The sequence below is a fragment of the Ovis aries genome, chromosome 4 (assembly GCF_016772045.2).
Source record: "Ovis aries strain OAR_USU_Benz2616 breed Rambouillet chromosome 4, ARS-UI_Ramb_v3.0, whole genome shotgun sequence".
Classification (NCBI taxonomy): Eukaryota; Metazoa; Chordata; class Mammalia; order Artiodactyla; family Bovidae; genus Ovis; species Ovis aries.
In genome coordinates, this window is record NC_056057.1 from 114,152,869 (window position 1) to 114,173,362 (window position 20,494).

The 20,494-nt window shown below is 43.8% G+C and overlaps 1 protein-coding gene and 1 pseudogene across 1 annotated transcript; one reads left to right on the top strand and one right to left on the bottom strand.

The window, feature by feature from the left end:
- Positions 1 to 2,089: 2,089 nt before the first annotated feature.
- LOC101109963 (GTPase IMAP family member 7-like) lies at positions 2,090 to 12,351 on the bottom strand (annotated as a pseudogene).
- Positions 12,352 to 12,429: 78 nt separating this feature from the next.
- Positions 12,430 to 19,176, top strand: LOC101110230 (GTPase IMAP family member 6). Its single transcript, XM_027968981.3, has 3 exons — positions 12,430 to 12,646; positions 14,565 to 14,649; positions 16,981 to 19,176. Exons 1-3 carry the CDS (start codon positions 12,485 to 12,487, stop codon positions 17,628 to 17,630), a joined length of 897 nt encoding a protein of 298 aa, XP_027824782.1. The 5' UTR covers positions 12,430 to 12,484; the 3' UTR covers positions 17,631 to 19,176.
- The last annotated feature ends 1,318 nt before the right edge of the window (positions 19,177 to 20,494 follow it).

Sequence of the window (20,494 nt, forward strand, 5' to 3'; positions counted from 1 at the left end):
ATCTCCTGCTCACTGATACATTCTCACTGAAATTTCGAAGATATAAGTGAAAATGGAGTAGAGGGAGTGCATGTTTTATTAGAAATCAGAGCAGTTTGTATGTAATTCCCTTAGTGAATACAACTACATGGAGAACTGAACAACAATGAAATAAAACTTTTGGACTAAACTACAGACAGTGTGTTAGAAAGCAAAGATATCTCTTTGCTGACAAGGATCTGTATAGTTAAGGCTGTGGTCTTTCCAGTAGTCATGTACAGCTGTGAGAGTTGGACCATAAAGAAGGCAGAGTGCCGAATAATTGATACTTTTGAACTGTGGTGTTGGAGAAGACTCTTGAGAGTCCTTTGGAAACAAGAAATTCAAGTCACTCAATCCTAAGGGAAATCAATTCTGAATACTCTTTGGAAGGACTGATGCTGAAGCTGAAGCTCAATACTTTGGCGACCTGGTGTGAAGAGCCAACTCATTGGAAAAGACCCAGATGCTATGAAAGACTGAGGCAGAAGCAGAAGACGGCAACAGAGGATGAGATGGTTGGATGGCATCCCCGACACCATGGTTGTGAATTTGGGCAAACTCTGAGTGATGGTGAGGGACAGGGAAGCCTGGCATGCTCCTGTCCGTGGGGATTCAAAGAGTCAGACATGAGTTGGCAACTCAACAACAACAACAGCAATATTTAGATGAAAATTCATAATCTTCAATATGTATACATGAATATGAAATTAAAAAGAAGAGCAGAGTAAAACCAATGAGCTCAGAAGAAAGGATATAATAAAGAAAGGAACAGAAATTAATGAAATATGAGACAGCACAAACAAGCATATCAAAATTTGAAAACTAAAGTTAATTCTTTGGAACGACTGACAAAGTTCTGCTAATACTGATTGAAATAAAAAGGACAGTGAACATAATAAAAATAATAAGCATCATAAAAATGATTACAGCTATATATTCAAAGGAGATTTAAACTTTTTAAAGAGAATTCTGTGCCATAAATTTTTATGGAAATAAATCTGAAAATAAACAAGCTATAGAATTTCAGGTAGCAAAGAAAGCAATGGGATTATTAATTGCATGGGAAGAAATACTTTCTTGATATTTCCCAAATTGTATATTTAAAATATCTGATTATTTTAAATTTTTCTGGAAATCTAGACAAACTAATGGTAAACAAGACCATTGTGTTAAGAAACATACTAGAGATTATGCATGCATTTGCAACAATTATTTTTTTTAAAGCAAGGCTTTCTTTTGTTTTTGTCAAATTATTACCATCCCTCAAACTTGTCCCCTTTGAGCTATAGCCTGTGTTCTAACCCTCTTTCCAATTCTCACAACACATTGGATACTTTTCCAGAAACATTGACTTTAGAGGTAGGGATCCTAAAAGAGAATTAGTCTTTTTATTTTATGGCTACCTCTTACAGCTTTGAGATGGCTAGATGGCATCACCAACGCGATGGACATGAGTTTGGGTGAACTCTGGGAGTTGGTGATGGACCGGGAGGCCTGGCATGCTGCAATTCATGGGGTTGCAAAGAGTCAGACATGACTGAGTGACTGAACTGAAATAAACTAAACTTACAGCTTTACCATTGACCCTAACCAGGTTGGGCATTTTTGAAAATTAAAATTAATTCTCAGGTCAAGCTGTGATCCCTGTAAACAGTCAGGAGTTTTGCTGCAGACACACCACACGCTTGGCAGGACAGGACTCCTACACAGGTGTATTTTACTGGTCAGACCTGAGAGCCCCAATGCCTGTGGCTGGACCTTTGGTTGGAGGTGACAGCTGGTCAGATAGGACTGGGCAGAGAGGGATCCAGGAGACAAATGTCCTCATCTCATTTTCTGGCTCCCGTGGATCCTCTGTTGGCCTCCTCACTGGTGGTGTCTGAGAGAGAGTCAGAGAACATTCCACCCCAGGATGTGGTTCCTGGCAGGGCCAAAAAAGGACCAAAAAGGGAAGACAGTGGATCTGCAGGGGGAAATGGAACATTCTGGCACAGAGCGATCTGAATTTATAGGCAGAAGAACTTTAAGCCAACACCTAGAAAAGGAAAGCAGAGACAAATAAGACAACTGTTTTTGAAATGGGCCTTTGGAATTATTGTTTATTTGAGGCTATTACAAATGTTATTATTTATCTTTTTGTTCATTTGTTGGAAAAAAATATACTGAAATAAATCAAAGGGTCTATAGTAAAAAGTAAGTTTCCTTCCACCCCTGATTCCTGGAATCTGAAATTCATTTCCCCAGTGGCGAGCAGAGTGGCCAATATTTAAATAAATATTTTGTATATATGCATAAACATACATTATGTCTTGTACTTGTTATCTACTGCTGTGTAACAAATTACCCAAAACTTAGTGGCTAAAAACAACAAACATTTATCATCTCATCTCTCAGGAACCAGAGAACACTGCTGCTGGGGGGAGACTGGAAGCTTTGCTGACATTTACACAATATTCACAAGGGGCCTGTGTAATGTGTTTCACAGGTAGTTTTAATGCTCAATGCAAAATGCATTTCAGCCTTGTAATTCCTTTCATTTGAGTCTTTGAACCATGTCCAATGAACCAGAACTCAAACTAAGCAATCTTGTAGTTGGTATTTGTTGGAGGGGAGGGAGGCATGGAGAGCAACAGGGAGTGAGCTGGAGAGATGCTTTGCTAACTATAGTAAACTTTGAAAAAAATTGTTACTTCTTGAACAAAGGAAATATTCTTGAAAGCAGCTTCATAATTTCTTCAAATACACAGCTAAATATATTGTCTTGAGACTCCTTCCTAATGTTTCCTAGTTTCTCTTCATATTTCATCTTTGGTAATTTAATTTTCCCCTATTTTTCCTGTATAATCTTCTTGCATACTTGAGCACACTCCTTTTCCACTTTTTGGATTTCTATTTCTAATTGATCAGCATATCGTTTATTCAAGACTTCCTCCAGCTTTCTCAGGCTTTCCAATGTGCCCTTGTATCTGGTCAGAAAAGTAAGCCCCTTGGTTGTTCTGCACTATCTTGTCTATCAGCTCCACCAGCTCCTGCACCTGAGCTTCCTTCTCAGCCTGCTCTGTGTTTCTGCTGTTACTGAATGCATAGCAGCGGTGTCCACACTCCTGGAGGAGGCTTCATAAGTTTACATCTACATCCTTCGAAAAGTCGCTCAGGCTCTGGTCCCCCAGTTCATCTCTGCAAGTGAATAAGATGATCATATACTTCATGGCTGCTTTCCCAAAGAGATTCTTGACCAACACCACAGTTTCTTGCTCTTCCTGTGTGTAGTGGCCCAGCCTCAGGACCAAGACGATGGAGTGAGGCCCAGGACAGGAGGTGACGACACATTGGCTGATTTCCTTGCAGGTGGCCATTTGGGTCTTCTGGATGTCGAAGAGCCCTGGAGTGTCAACAAGGGGAGTGTCTTTCCCCTTCCATCCCTTCCATTTCCGGGATGCTTTCTGACAAGTTTTGGTAACAGCTTCAGCAGAAATCCTAGAGTCAAATACTTTTTCCCTGAGGATGGTGTTTGCAGTCACACTTTTTCCACTTGTGGTCTTCTCGACCAGCATGATCCTCAGACTGATATCCTGAACAGCAGTGGTGTCCACATCAGAGGCTGTGGAGAGTAGGCAAGTCAGCTATAGTTTACAAAGGAAAGAAAAATAATGTTCAGATTAAGTTGAAACCATTCCCAACCCTGATTTCTTACTCTACTGAATATATAAATCAAGTCTTCTAAGCCAGGTGAAGTATTTTCACAGAGGATTTGTTCTTTGATATCTTCTATTTATTATTCTAATTCCCACTAAATGCCTCTCGTGTGTTGCTGTGATGAAAGTAGCGTTTGCATGTTTAAATGTTTTTTACTGTAATTTTTTTTTCCATTTAACAAAATAATATATACATTTTCTTTTTGAAAAAGTTCAGGTTTAAAAATCAAATCTGAGGAATCCTGGTGGCAGTAGTTAGCATCCTATGCCATGAAAGAGTGCTCATTAAAAAGCACTAACAATCCAGACTCAAACAGAAAGAAAGCATGGATGGAGGAGAGACAATAGTCCCACATGGAGACTCTCAATATGGAAGGAAAACAACCACATGGTGAGACATGTGAAAACTGTCCTGAAATTTGCACATGCCACATAGAGCTAACCTAGTCTTATTTGTCAAGTTGCACGAAGGAAGATAAATTTGATGTTCTTATTGTAAAAGTACTCTAATATTTAGAAGCAATAATGGGTGCCTTATGATTTATCATAAAATAAAATGTTTGAAGTGGGTCTGATGGTCATCTGGCTACATAGTTGAGACAATAATCCTGCAGTGACTGAGAAAACAGATCTGCTATTGTTGAAATTTTAAATTACATACACCTATTGTGGATAAATAGAACTTATCAATATTGACCCTCACCAGATGGTCAATACTGAAATCAGATTGATTATATCCCTTACAGCTGAAGATGGACAAGCTTTATACAGTCAGGAAAAATAAGACCTGAAGCTCACTGTGGTCATGAGCTCCTTATTGCAAAATTCAGGCTTAAATTGAAGAAATTAGGGAACACCACTAGATCATTCAGGTTTGACCTAAATTAAATCCCTTTATGATTAAACAGAGGAGGTGAAGAATAGATTCAAGGGAGTAGGTTCGGTACACAGAGTGCCTGAAGAACTATGGACAGAGGTTTGTAACAGTGTACATGAGGTGATAACTGAAACCATCCCAAGGAAAAAGAAATGTAAGCAGGCAAAGTGGTTGTCTGAGGAGGCCATACAAATAAATAAGAAAAGTAGAGCACCAAAAGGCAAAGGACAAACAAAATATATACCCAACTGAATGCAGAGTTCCAGAGAATAGCAAGGAGAAAGAAGAAAGCCTTCTTGAGTGAACAATGCAAAGAACTAGAGGAAAACAATAGAATGGGAAAGACTAGAGATCTTTTTAAGATAACTGGGCTTCCCTGGTGGCTCAGACAGTAAAGAACCTGCCTGCAATTCAGGAGACCAAGATTTAATCCCTGGGTCAGGAAGATTCCCTGGAAAAAGAAATGGCTACCCACTCCAATATTCTTGCCTGGAGAATTCTATGAGCAGAGGAGCCTAGTGGGTTACAGTGGACAACAGTCCTGGGGTTGCAAAGAGTTGGACATGACTGAACAACTTTTACTCACAAGGGAATATTTCATGCAAAGACGGGCAAAATAGAGGGAAGATATGGCAAGGATCTAACAGGAGCAGAAGAGATTAAGAAAAGGTGACAAAAATACACAGAAGAACTATACAAAAAAGGTCTTAATGACCCAGATAATCACATGGGGTCAGTCACCTAGAGCCAGATATCCTGGAGTGTAAACTCAAGTGGGCCTTAGGAAGAATTATTATGAGCAAAGCTAGTGGAGGTGATGGGATTTCAGCTGAGCTATTTAAAATTCTAAAAGATGATGCTGTTAAAGTCCTGCACTCAGTATGCTGGCAAATTTGGGAAACTCAGCAGTGGCCACAGGAGTGGAAAAATTTTCATTCCAATCCCAAAGAAAGGCAACACCAAAGAATATTCGCACTACTGTACGATTGTGCTCATTTCACATGCTAGCAAGGTAATGCTCAAAATCCTTCAAGCTAGGCTTCAACAGTACATGAAGCAAAAACTTCCAGATGTACAAGCTGGATTTAGAAAAGGCAGAGAAACCAGGGATCAAACTGCCAACAACACTGGATCAAGAGAATTCCAGAAAAACATCTCCTGCTGCTTCTTTGACTAGAGTAAAGCCTTTGAATGTGGATCACAACAAACTGGAAAACTCTTAAAGAGACAGGAATACAAGGCCACCTTACATGTCTCTGGTTCTAACTGGTCAAGAGGCAACAATTAGAATCAGACATGGAAAAATGGACTGGTTCAAAACTGGGAAAGGAGTACCTCAAGGCTATATATTGCCACTCTGCTTATTTAACTTCAGCGTAGAGTACATCATGTGAAATGCTGGGCTGAAGGAATCACAAGCTGCAATCAAGATTTCTGACAGAAACACCAACAACCTCAGGTATGCAGATGATGCCACTTTAATCGCAGAAAGTGAAGATGAACTAAAGAGCCTCTTGATGAGGGTGAAAGAGGAGAGTGAAAAAGTTGTCTTAAAGCTCAACATTCAGAAAACTAAGATCATGGCATCTGGTCCCATCACTTCATGGCAAATAGATGGGGAAAAAGTGGAAACAGTGCCAGATTTTATTTTGGTGGACTCCAAAATCACTGTGGATATTGACTGAAGCCACAAAATTAAAAAACACTTGCTCCTTGAAAGAAAAGCTATGACACCCCTAGACAGCATATTAAAAAGCAGAAACATCACCTTGCTGACAAAAGTCTATATAGTCAAAGCTGTGGTTTCTCCAGTAGTCATGTATGGATGTGAGAGTTGGACCATAAATAAGGCTGAGCACTGAAGAATTGATGCTTTTGAACTGTGGTGATGGGGAAGACTTGAGAGTCCCTTGGCCAGCAAGGAGATTTAACCAGTCAATCCTAAAGGAAATCAACTCTGAATATTCACTGGAAGGACTAATACTGAAGCTGAAGCTCCAATACTTTGGCCACTGATGCTGAAGCTGATGCTCTAGTACTTTGGGCTAGTACTTTGTGAAGAGCCAACTCATTGGAAAAGACCCTGATGCTGGGAAAGATTGAGGGCAAGAAGGTGACAGAGGATGAGATGGTTGGTGGCATCACCAGCTTAGTGGACATGAGTTTGAGGAAACTCTGGGAGATAGTAAAGGACAAGGAAGCCTGGCAGGCTGCAGTTCATAGGGTCACAAAGAGGTGGACACAACTTAGCAAGTGAAAAACACAACAGAGACATAACACTGAAGTAGAACAGGATTCCTGGAAGGAAGAATAGAGAAAGTAGTGGAAAACTCCTCGCAAGATAGCATCAACTCTCACATGGTTTCACAGGAGAATTCCATGAAACCGTTAGCAATCATGGGCACTTGATTCCTGAGAATCCCAATTTTTCTTAAATTATTCCAGAATATAGGAAAATAAAGTAAACCTTAAAATTCTAAGAAGTAAATGTAACTTTGAGCCACAAAGTTGACAAAGATTTTATCAAACAGAAAGCTACAGTTGAATCTCATGTATGAATATCAATACAAAATCCTAATCATGTATTAATGAAAACAGAATCTGACATTTAAAAAATTATTTTAAATATTTATTTATCTATTTGGCCACACCAGCACATGGATCTTCAATCTTCATTGTGACATCTTTTTTAAATGCAGCTTGTAGGATCTTTAGTTGTTGCAATTGAACTCTTAATTGTGATATGTGAGATATATTTCCCTCACCAAAATGAATCTGGGGCCTGTACATTGCGAGGGTGGACTACCAGGGACATCCTCAGAATCTGACATTTTAAAAAGGGCTACATCATAACTGCATGGGATTTTCTCTGGAACACTAGAGTGAGGAGCGCAGGTTAAATAAGAGGAAACTCACTGATATTAAGATAGCCTTTTATAGTAAAAACATTTCATAAAATATGAATTGACACATACTTTCTTATCTATTTCTCTACTCATCCCAAAAGCCAGCAACTTACTCAATGGAGAAATACTTTCTCACTAAAACTATAATCATTCCACCTCACTTCCCAATGGTATTTGCGATATCCATCAATGCAAATAGAAAAGAAAGTGATTATAGGAATGAGAATTAGAAAAAGAAAAAAGGAGAGGCCGGATAGTAAATAACATCATAAAGCCTCTTAGAGAATTGGTGCACAGATAGGCCAGTAGGGGGGAAAAAAACAAAAACAGAAAATCTCTACAAATGCTCATTTGCATAGGGAAATTTAGTATATAATAAAGGCAACATTCCATATCAATGGAGAGAAGATGGACATTGTAATGAAAAGTATTGAAATAATTGAATAACCATTTGAAAAAGTATAAAATTGGATTCAGTCCTCATATCAATGTAAGAAGTATCCCAAATTCATCAAGTATTTGTTAAAAACTATATGCTATTGGAAGAAAGCAAACAAATTCTTTCAAAACACGAGAGTGAGGAAAACATTTCTAAACTGAGCCCAAAATACAGATACAATATGGAATCCAATTGATAAATCTGACTTTAAGTTTCTGGTTACATGTCAGAAGCTTGGAAGTCACTACTCCATCCTAAGAATAAGTGAAAGTTGAATGGACTGAAAAATCAACTTTTCTCGAATACTTCAGAGGTTGCTTTGAGGAGACAGGGCAAGGTGCTGTCCCCAAGACAAGAGAACAGACAGGGAAATACCGGGAGCCATGGCTCAGGAGAGCAGAGACTCAGCGTGGGCACCAGTGCTGGGGCAGCAAGACTGGGATTGACCATTTGCTCGATGGTCAGTGTGGAGTTAAAATTCCAGGAGGATCCTGTCGTTGAACAACCCACACTTTTGTGAGTTTTACTTCTGCGAGCCCCACCAGGTTCTGATAGTAAATATCCAAAAAATCCCCTAGTGCTTCCTGCTGCTGCTGCTGCTGCTAAGTCGCTTCAGTTGTGTCCGACTTTATGCGACCCCACAGATGGCAGCCCATCAGGCTCCCCCATCCCTGAAATTCTCCAGGCAAGAACACTGGAGTGGGTTGCCATTTCCTTCTCCAATGCATGAAAGTGGAAAGTGAAAGTGAAGTCACTCAGTCACGTCTGACTCTTAGCGACCCCATGGACTGCAGCCTACCAGGCTCCTCCCTCCATGGGATTTTCCAGGTGAGAGTACTGGAGTGGGTTGCCATTGCCTTCTCCCTGCAGGGGAGGGGAAAAGGAATCATTTTGAAATGGGGCAAAGCATCTTGTTCTTCTCAACAAGGCCTGCCCTCAGAGGAAAGCAGTTAACCAGAGCCTGACCTGCTGGGGTTTTATCAAAGCCTAACTCACTTAGAGAAAGAGAAATATACTACTACAGTCAGTTCTAAGCCATTCATATAGGAAAAGGGAAATAGCCACCTCCAGTCCACTCAAATGCTCGAACCTGGGGTGGGGGAGAAAAACGCTTGTGAGGCTCACAGTCCAGAGGCAAAGGCTCACTAGAACTGTGATGTGCTCATAGACAATAGACTATGTCCCCTCCCTCACCCCAGCACCACAGTACTAAAGGCTTCTTTACAATTGCAGTTTTGTTTACCCAGGTCATCGTGTCCAGCTGGTGAGAAAAACGAGCAGACATACTAAAGAGCAAAAAATATAATTTGAAAAGACAGACCAAGCATCAGTACTAGACATGGCAGGTGTCAACTGAACAAAAATTCACAACCTAAAAGTTGAGAATGGTATTGTATTTGAGGAAGTACTGAAGACTATAGCTTGGGAGACACTCTCTCAAATGGCTCTGAGGAACTGTTCCAAAGAGGTAGTGGAGGAGACAGGATATATAGGAACCTTCACTGAAAACAAAACAAAAGAAAACAAAATGTATGGTCAAGCATCAAAAGATTGCTTCCAATCACAAAAAGCCAGACACTCAAATTAATGATTATAGTCCTTTTCTACATATGGGAAGATGCAAGAGTCTGGGCTCATTGAAACCATTCCTTTGATATGCATCTTAGCTATTTAGGGCCAGTATCCTGTTTTTCTCCAATCTGAATTCCCCTCAGGGCACACTGTCTGGGCCTGAAATGCTGGTGACTTGATAATGGGCAACATTCATTACTTATTGAAATGGCAGGCAAGATTTATTTGTCTACCCAGGGATCTTGGAATGATTAGACCAGGAATTTAAAACAACTAAGATGAATGTCCTAGGGCTCTAATGTAAGAATAGATGGGCCATGTAAGCAGAGACATGAAATCCTAAGAATCAAAAATAAATGTTCGAGATCAAAAATAGTGTAACAGAAAAGAAGAATGCCTTGGATGAGCTAATTAGACCAGCCCAGATTATAGTCTTCAGGATCAGTTTCTGTGCAAATAATCCAGGCTCTCTTGGAGAAATGACTGATTTAAAATCTGAGGCAGGAAATGCATAAAATGAACTTGGATCATTTTACTGGACTTTTTATTTTTTTTTGCATCCTGCTGCAAACAAAGTAAACTATAAATAAATTATGAGATAATCCATGAAGTCTAATGAAAGGATATGTGATAAAATTAAAAATTTATACTACCTTTGATATTGTGGTTATATTTTTTAGAATATAGTCTTTCTTTTTTAGATATGCATCTTAAAATATTTGCAGCCACCTTCTAGTGAAGTGTGGGAATCTAGATGAGAAGTCAGTAGGCAAGGTTCTAATTTTTTCTTGTCAATCTCTTTGAGCCTTGCAGAGTCACCAGTTCTCTGGAATTTGGTTCTCTTTTCAGTGAATAAAGAGAATTAGAGTAGGTTTAATGGAATGCTGTCCAAATGGCTTTCCAGTTCTGAAGGTCTGCCTTGGAGTCACTAACCTGTACTGAAGGAAAACAACAGGTTTCCAGGTCACATTATCACAACATACACTGGCTAAAAAGTACACTATGAAGACAAGCTCAGCCCCACCTAATGAAAGAGTAAGTGTATATTACCTATGTTCCAGCCTCTAGCAACCACCATTCCACTCCCTGATTCTATGACTTTAATAACTATTTTGCATATAAATGGAATCACACAGCATCTGTCTTTCTGTGACTGCCTTGTATCATTTAGTATACTGTTCTCATATTTTATTTGTATTGTCTCATATGGTGTGATTTTTCTTTTTTAAGGTTGAATAATATTCCACTGTATGCTTCTCTTTTAATCCACTCATCTGTTGATGGATATTCAGGCTGTTTCCACCTCTTGAATATTGGGAATAGTGCTCTAATAAATGTAGAAATGCTAGTGTTTCTTTAAGATTCTGATTTCAATTTTTTGAATCAATGCCCAGAAGTAAAATTGCAGGATCATTTAGTACCTCTGTTTTTCATTTTTTGAGACGCCTCCAGACTGTTTTATGGTTAGATTTCATCTTAAGTGTTCTTATCATAATAAAATAAAGTTAAAAAATTAAAACTATGAGTCATGTGGTAGTTATAGCAATGAGTATAGGACCATTGGACTGAGAGGGGGAACAGATCACAATATTATATTATTAGAAAACAGATGGAGAAGGCAATGGCAACCCACTCCAGTACTCTTGCCTGGCAAATCCCATGGAGGGAGGAGCCTGGTAGGCTGCAGTCCATGGGGTCGCTGGGAGTCTGACATGACTGAGCGACTTCACTTTCACTTTTCACGTCCATGCATTGGAGAAGGAAACGGCAACCTACTCCAGTGTTCTTGCCTGGAGAATCCCAGGGACGGGGGATTCTGGTGGGCTGCCGTCTCTGGGGTCGCATAGAGTTGGATACGACTGAAGTGACTTAGCAATAGCAGCAGCAGAAAACAGAGAGTTATCAAAGTAAATTAAAAAAAAAACCAAAACAACCCAATGCATCAGCTGAGCAAACACCACTTAAAAAATGAAAAAGGAAGAAGTTAAACAAAAATGTTTCTGCACTATTTCTCTACACATAAATGAATATGATACATAAAAATGGAATCAAATCATAAGAGAACGTAACCCAATGTAAAAATATTTCCTCATGTGCTTTAGACTATGAAACACTATAATAAGAATACAAACTCAAAAGCAAAATTCCCAAGAGGAGATGTTAGAAGGAAGAATGAGAAGAAAATGCAGGCTCAGAGAAACAAAGTGAAGATAAAAAGTGTAATCATTTCAGGACCCGTAAATGAGTTAGAAGCAGAGAGGTAGGAAAAGATATAATTCAAAAGTAAATGTCTTATTGATAGGAAAGCCTTTCACAACAAACAAAAATCTCAAACACGAGAAGATTCAACAGTTAGAGAAGGACTAACATGTGAGTAAGAACAACCACAAATCTTACTTAAAAAGGATTGATGTTGCTGAAGTTGACAAATCAATAAATAAAACCGAGGAAGCATAATCCAGTAGTTTCTCTGAAATGGAAAAAATAACCCCCTCAAAAATCTAACTCTTTAGGAAAAAGAAGACTACATTTCATTCCTGGAAACTTGATGTAAGATATTTAACACTGAATTCAGTGTTAAACATTTTCCGAAAGATCTGCTGCTTTGGTTTAAGCCCCTGAGTTCCACTTGTCCTAACGCAGGATCAAAGTAATAACATTCATGTTCCTGTTTCCCCTGTTGACGTTACCAGTGAAGTCACTCTGTCGTATCCCACTCTCTGCGCCGGCATGGACTGCAGCCTGCCAGGCTCCTCTGTCCATGGGGTTTTCCAGGTGAGAACACTGCAGGGGGGTGCCACCAGGGCCACAGACAAGCACAGCCGGCAGAGCTTTCTGCTTGGGGGGCGGGGTGGGCCTGGCCGGAGGGCTCCGCCCACTCCCTCTTCCCTCTTCTCGCAGCTGACAGCTGAACTCTCAAGGGCAGTTCTGGAGCTGAGCTTCCGGATCACGTAATACTGAAAAACTATCCGCCATGTCCTCTATGTGTGGGTACGTTTGGGGCACTGTCTCTGATCTCCTCCATTCAGCCTGCAGTGTGTTAGCTCTCAAAGGAGACAGAGAGAGTTCAGGAGAGCACACGGCCCCAGGAGACGCAAGACATGGGCATTCCTCCTGCCCCGCAGACACCATGGCGGTAAGTCCAAGGCTGTGGTGACCCTGCCTGTGTGTGAGTGTGTGTGTGTGTGCTGTGCTTGAGAGTGTGTTGTGGGGGTGCGGTGCATAGTGTGTTTGTGTGTATACATGTGTGTGTTATGTTGGTGTGATATATGTGTTTTGTGTGTCTATTTGTGTATGAATGAGTATATGTGTGTTTTCCGTGTGTGTCATGTTTGCATGTGTTGCATGTATGTTTATATGTGTGTTTGTATGTTTGTGTGTGTGAGTGGAATGTTGTGTGTGTGTATATTTGTATGTCTATGTTGTGAATATATGTATGTGAGTGGTCTCTGTGTCGTATGCTTGTGTTTGTGTGCCATGTATGTATGTTCATATGTTTGTGAGTCATGTGTGTTCATGTGTGTTGTATGTGTGTGCTATGTTTGTACTTTTGTACGTGTATGTGTGTAAGTAGTGTATGTGTTGTGTTTGTGTGTATCTTTTGTTTGTATGTTTGTGAGTGTGTGTGAGTCTGTATGTGTGTGTGTATTGTGCTTGAGAATGTGTTGCAGGGGTGCTGTGCATAGTGTGTTTGTGTGTATATGTGTATGTATATGTGTGTGTGTTATGTTTGTGTGTATGTGAATGGTGTGTGTCAATTTGTGTATAGATGAATATATGTGTGTTTTCCATGTGTGTTATGTTTGTGTCATATGTATGTTTATATGTGTGTTTGTATGTTTGTGAGCATATGCATCAATGGTGTGTGCTGTGTTTCTGTGTATGGGTTGTTGTGAATATGTGTGTGTGAGTGGTCTCTGTGTCATGTTTGTGTTTGTGTGCTGTGTATGTATGTTCATATGTTTGTGAGTAAATATGTGTTCGTGTGTGTTGTATGTGTGTGCTATGTTTGTACTTTTGTACGTGTATGTGTGTAAGTAGTGTATGTGCTGTGTTTGTGTGTATCTTTTGTTTGTATGTTTGTGAGTGTGTGTTTGTGAGAGTGTCTGTGTGTGCGCCTGTTTCAGGAGCAATGGGAGGAGCCAGGGGAATCAGGAGGACCTCGCAGCCTTTGGGCTCTGCCTGGCGCTCCCCGCTTAACCTTGGGCAGGACGCTCTGTGAGTCTCACTTTTCTCCTGAGAAACCTCACAAGCTGGCAGATCTGCTCCATGTTGGAGACAAACACTGGCTCGTGGCCCACGTGTGGTGATACCCCGTCAGGCAGGGTCTGGGGTGAGGCGGCCGGGGGCTGGGCAGACAGCTCTCTGGGCTTGAGAGTGGATGATAGGAGTTCCTGGTGGGTGACAATGCCCTCCTTGGCAAAGAGGACTGGGAATTGCTCTAGAAAATATTGTGCAATGTCCTGGAATCTTCTAGGGGGGCAAGATCTCAGGAATGTGTAGTTTGGACTCAGCACCCACATCTCCGGGGACACGGAGGCCCTGGCAGCACGACCACCTGAGTCGGTGGCCTGGAGCTGAGTGCCGAGGACCTGAGGCTCCTGGCAGGAATGGACCCCACAGGGAGAGGAAGCCTGTGCTTGTCTGCCGCCCTCCTCACCACCCAGCACTCGGCCTCTGTGGCCCTCACTGCCAGGCTTCCCCCACAGATCGTCCTGGCCCCATGAGCCCCTCACCAGCCCCTCCAGCAACGTCCTCCTCATATCCACCCGGCACATTGGCCACTGCTCCCAGGACAGTGTCTGTCAGGATGAGTCTCTGGTCATTTCTCCCCATCACAGAATCCACCCCACCCAAGTGGAGACCATGTGCAGGGGAAGGAAGGGGGAAACAGGGTCCCTAAAGGAAGTAGCGGGTGTCTCAGACACCCCCTCACCCCGTCCCATGCCTACAAACCGATACAAACAGCTTCCATGGGCAAGAGAAAGGCAAAATCAGGAGGCCCTGAAAGCTCGGAGGAAACCTCAGTAAGACACATGATGAGTTTTTTCTAGATGGAGGAAGAAGAATTTGAAATCCTTCTCCTGGAGGAACCTGAAGAAGGCGCATCCCAGGATCCTTCTCCAGACGGGTCAGGAGGTAAAACAACTTTCTAGCAGACATGAACTTGAGAGAGGCGGGGTTGGGGCCTGAAGGGCAGGTGGTGTGCTGGGGGGGCAGCCGGAGTCCCTGCTGTCAGAGATTTGCCCACCAGGGTGGCCATCACTGGGCGTTTGGATTGGGCCTTCCTTTACCCCACCCAGCCAGAGGGGAGGGCCCCTGATGGTGCCGTGGGTCAAAGGGGGTGACAGACCACAGCCACTGCCCCTTCACTGAGTGTCAGGAAGGATGTGCTTGTGGGTGTGACAGACGACTCGCCCCAGGCCCCTGGTGGGTGTCGCACTGGCTCTACTGTGAGACTCTCAGGACCACGGGGGCTGCAAAGCACTAATGAACACATAGGATGCAATCAAGGGCCCACAGGTCTGGGCTCTGTCTTCCCAAGGGGCTCCCTCTCCCCAAAAGCTGTTTCATCAGAGTCAGGGGCTTCACTTTCATGGGCTCAACTTGACACATAACCTGGGGAGACAGAACTTAGGAATTTAGGAAAGCTGGAAATCCATTACTTTCCTGGATAAAGAAATTGATTGGCAATTTATTATGGAGTTCCATGTACTTATGTTTTTATTAGACGAACTTCAGTGGCCTGAGCCATTGGGAGAAACCCATAATATTAAGATGGATAAGAAAGCCACAATCCCAGTGTTCACACCTGATTTATCCTTTTTGCATCAATCCGGGTTAAGTATTACTTTAAAATTCCTCTTCTGTGCTCAATGTATTTGGCTTTTAAGTCCAAAGATGTGGCATCAGTGTCTCCAGGCTTGCCCAGATGGGAAACCACTGTCTTCCTCCAGCTTTGCATTTGAGTACAGATGGACGTTGCCCTTCCTTGCTTCTGTGGATCTCCCAGGCATTCACTCAGGTCCCCTGGAGAAGCTGGAGGGAGCCGATATCTTCCAGTCGGAGTTGGTGGGTGGGTCAGCCCACCAAGGCAGAAAGGCAGGAGAAACATATCCCTGCTGGGCAGAGCTGGAAGAAGATGGTGCCGGTCCTGGCCTCAAGAGGCTGAGGGCTCTGCACTGAGACATAGCAATACCTTTGCTGGGAACAGACAGGGAGTCAGCTAGGGTTTGATTCTTCTCTATGGGCTGTGGGTCCTGGAACCTGCAAGGCCAGGAGAAGGGAACTCCCTTCATGCCTTCCAGCCGCAGTCATTTCTAAAATCTGGACATGGGATCCTCAGTATTAGATGGGCATGAAACATCTACTTGCAGCTGATGGTTCTGATATTCTCTTGGGTGAGGGTGTCCAGCCCAAACTTCAACGGTGGAGCTTAGGACTGTGACCCCAGTGTGAGTTGTGCTGTGGAGATGGGGGTCTGGCTGAAAGGTCCCCACCCTCACAACACTCCTTGTTGGGAAAATTGAAGGTAATGTGGTGTGTTCGATCATGGCAGGGAGAGGACAGACACAGAGGCTTGTGCTTCCAACTTCACCCTCTTCCTGGAAAGGGTCTCCAATCAGAGGTGCTCAAGGAAGCTCAGGCTCCCAGTTCATGAGGGGATGATCCCACTTGGTGGGAATAGGTGGCCCGAGAAGAAGCTTCAAAACAGAAGCATGAAACGTGGCATTCTACCATATGATCCCACAATTCCACTTCTGGGGAATATACCCCATAGAGTTGAAACAGATGGTGAATATATGTTCACTGAAGTGCATAGTAGCATTATTCACAATAGCAAAAAGTGGAAACAGTCCCCCAACTCCATATATATCTGAATATGGATTCACATATACACCTACATTCATATATACACCTACACCTACAGTGGAATATTATTCAGCCTTAAAAAGGAAGGCAATTCTGACACTTGCTCCAACATGGATGAAGCTTGCACACATTATGCAAAGTGAATAAGCCAGACACAGCAGGGCAAAAATTGCCTGATTCCAGTAATGTGAGGTCCTTAGAACAGTCAAACACATGGAGACAGAAAGAGCAGTGGACATCGCGTGTTGGGGGAGGCAGGATGGAGAGTGAGTGTTTACTGGGGACAGGGTGTCATTCGGAAAGATGGAAAGATCTTGAGATGCCCACGTGATGACTGCCCAGCAATGTGAATGTACCAAAGGCTACACATAAACAGGGTTCAAACAGTACATTATGTTATTTATTTTCTACCGTAATGTTTTCCCCAAAAGTGAAAAAAGGAGAAAAGGAAGGAAAGCATGTGAACCTAGGGCATATCTCGGATGCAGACGCTGGGCTTCCTTTGTCCTGCCCACACCCGGACCGTCTGCCCCCGGGCAGGCTAAAGCGAGGGAGGGGCTCTAACCTCGGCCCCCCACCTTCTCTTGATGCTTCCAGGGCTGCGGGGGGATGAAGGGACCCCACAGACGCTGAGGCTCATCCTGGTGGGAAAATCCGGGAGCGGGAAAAGCGCCACGGGAAACAGCATCCTCGGGAGGAGAGTGTTCGAGTCCAAGCTCAGCGCTCGCCCGGTGACCCAGGCCTTCCAGGAGGAGCGCCGCGCATGGGCGGGGAGGGTGCTGCAGGTCATCGACACCCCCGACATCCTGTCCCGCTGGGAGGCCCCGCGGGGGACTGCTCAGGGCATTGGCGAGGCTGGCGCCTGTTCCTGGCCAGGGCCGCACGCGGTGCTCCTGGTGACTCAGCTCGGCCGCTTCACTGAAGAGGACCAGCGGGTGGCCAAGCGCCTCCAGGAGGTGTTCGGGAAGGGCATCCTGGCCCGCACCGTCCTGGTGTTCACACGGAACGAAGACCTGGATGGTGGCTCCTTGGAAAGGTACCTGCGGGAGACCGACAACCCGGCGCTGGCCAAGCTGGACGTGGTCTGCTCAAGGCGACACTGCGGCTTTAACAACAAGGGGGACGGAGCCGAGCAGGAGGCCCAGCTGAGGGAGCTCATGCAGCATGTCGAAGGGGTCCTGTGGGAGCAGGAGGGCCGCGCCTACAGCCCCCCAGCCGCCCCTCACCTCTGTGCCAGCACCCCATGAGAGCTGAGGCCTTCAGTGGCTGGGCGCCAAGGAAGGGCGCAGGGACCAGGCCTGGCTGCGGGGCCTGCGCCACATCCTGAAGGAGCCCGAGCAAGTGCGCCCATCTGAGGTGCAGGCCTCCGTGGCTTCTGGCCTGTCTTCCTAGGCCTGGAGTCCCGCTCCCAGGCCCCTCACTTGCCCGCTCCATCCCAGAGGTCCCTGGCCCCCGCTGTGTCCAGAGCAGCCTCTGGTCAGGTGAGAAGAGGTGGCTGGGCTCCTGAGTTCTCAGGTAGGTCATCACACCTTCCAGAACACAGAGGGCCTCCTGCTCTGCACCCCCAGCCCATCCTCACTGGTCTCTGGCAGTCCCTCTCAACAGAACTCTAAGAGAAGCCAAGCCTCCTGAGGAGGGCCTGTGCTCCCTTCTGCCGTGGAACCCCGGCAACATCCCAGCCACTGGAGTCTTGGCTTAAAACTTGATGCAGCAGATCAGCATGGAATGTCGACCAGGCAACTCTGCATCTTTCGGAGAGTTGTGTCCTTGCCCATTAAGATGGCAGACACGATGGCTTTTAAGGCCCAGCGCCATGTGGGGCAGGCCAGTCTCTGGGCTGGGGAAGAGAAGGCAAATAGAAACAGGGGAGGGCCTCAAGAAGCTGCTCTTGATTAATTTTTGAAAGAGGCCACAACCCGCAGCAAAGGAGCCCCATGGGAAGGAGCAGAGCAGGGCAGGGGTATCCTGGGGCCAGGTCTGCTCAGGAAATGCGGCCTAGACCTGGCTGCAGGACACGGACCCGCCCCAGAGGTCCAAGTGGACTTGGGCAGTGGAGGAGCTCTTCCCCGGGAGGCTTGGACAAGGGAGGTCACACACCTGGCACTGCACCCCATGATGCCCACCCTTTCGCATGGAGAGCAGAAGAGACTTCCAGCCCTGCCTCTGCCTGACCTGCAACCCCTTCCCTTCTCCCCTGTGAGAGGGGAGAAAGCGAGGGGCATCTGGGCCTGTAGGCGGGTTCCCCAGCCAGGTGTTTGGGGGTGTAGAATGGAGGGAGGAAGGAAGAAAAGGAAGCTGCAAAGAAAGAAGCAGGAGACCATGTGAACGTCCTTGGGAGCAGCCTATGGGCCTCGGAGAGTCCTGCATCTCGGGGTGTCATCTCATTCTCACCCAGAGGACCCCTGAGAAAGCTGGGGCAGGTCTTTAGCTAAAAGGGTCTCAAGTCAGAACAGAGACATATCGGAGTATGCTTAAGGTAGCCTTTGTGCCAGACCATTTACTAAGTAGGTGATCTATCTCCTGCTGAACTGAAACAGCAGTTATCATATGGTAAATTTTCATATTCCCTATGATTTCTGTGAGAATTTTTGCCTCTTTTCTTGTCTTCCATCTTCTCAACTCTCATATGAATAAAATATTGACTTGATTCCTGTGGCTTTGATTGTAATGTGAACTCTCCCCTCCACCCCCGATTTCCTCCCTAGTCACCATTTTTGTATTTCTTTTGTTATTTTCAGGCATCATTTCTTCTGTGTGAAAATTAAAATTACTTGTTGAATTTTCTAAAAAGAACATTGTTGGTATTCCAGTTGTAGTTGTCTTATGTATATGTATTGAATTTGGGAGAATTGGAAGCAAGATAAGTCAGACAGAGAAGGACAAGTACTGTGTAATATGTGGGATCTAAAAAGTCAAACCTGTTTAAAAAAGGAAGAGAATAGTGGTTACCAAGAAGTGGGGGCACAGGGGATAAGACTGATGGTGTTTTAGGCACAGACTTGTCACAAGCACTGAAAAACCATAGAGGTCTAAAGTACAGTATACTGAATGTAGACAATAATATTGTAGTATAGTATGTGATGTGCTAAACATTGTTAAAATGGCAACTGTACTATGATACACCAGTCTACCAAAGTAACATTCAGCACACCTTAAATTTACACAATGTGAAAACAAATTTAAAGTCTCATTAAAAAACCTGAAACATTAAAAAAAAATAACTGGGAGACTCTGTAAATGCTTCAAGGATAAGTGAAGCAAGCTCATTTGGTTTCTAAGTGAATAGACCGATTACTTCATAGCCACTGAATTAACAGGTAAAATCATTCACATTTCCTTTAAGATAAGAAGATAAATATCCTTAACTAAGGTACTTTTGTTTTAACCCTGTTGGCTTAATTGATCTCTTCCTAGAAAATACAAGTATTGACCAAATGACAGGCACTGTCACTCACGAACGTCAAGTCACTAAACGGCAAATGGCAAGTCACTCAAAACACATCATTCATTAAAAATTCTAAAGGAGTTGCTTAAAATTTTATAGAATATGGGGTTTTCTCTCCTTTATTACTAAAAATCAAGGAAAATCCCCCCCATGACATTTCAGAAGGAAGGGGAGTTGTTGCTTCACACCATCACTTCTTGAGCATCAGAGAACAGGGAAGGCATTGTCAGTTTATTCTGGAAATCCCACGGTCTGTGTACCAGAAAGAGAGCTTTTGTGGATGAGGTCATGGGTAGGGGGAGGAGAGGGGTTTGTCTTGGCCAAAGCTGTGAAAATAGTGACCTTTGGAATTCATTATTCTCAAAAAAACCCCTACGCTGGAACAAAGCATGAAAGAGAGAGATCTGGAGAGTCCGAAGTGACCAGTTGAGTCCACGGGCTGCTTCCTCCTCGGTGGGTCAAAGCAGTGGCTAAAAATCTCAGGGAAGTTTTCCAGCTCTGAATTCTCCTGTAATAACTTTCATACACTCTGTAGAAAATTCAAAATAATGAGAGTTTTTAAACAACTGTTGGAAGACACTGAGAATGACCAAGTACAGGAAGAGGCTATGGGGAACTTGACACTTCACTCAGGGGCCACGTGGTGTCACATGTATGTGGTTCCCC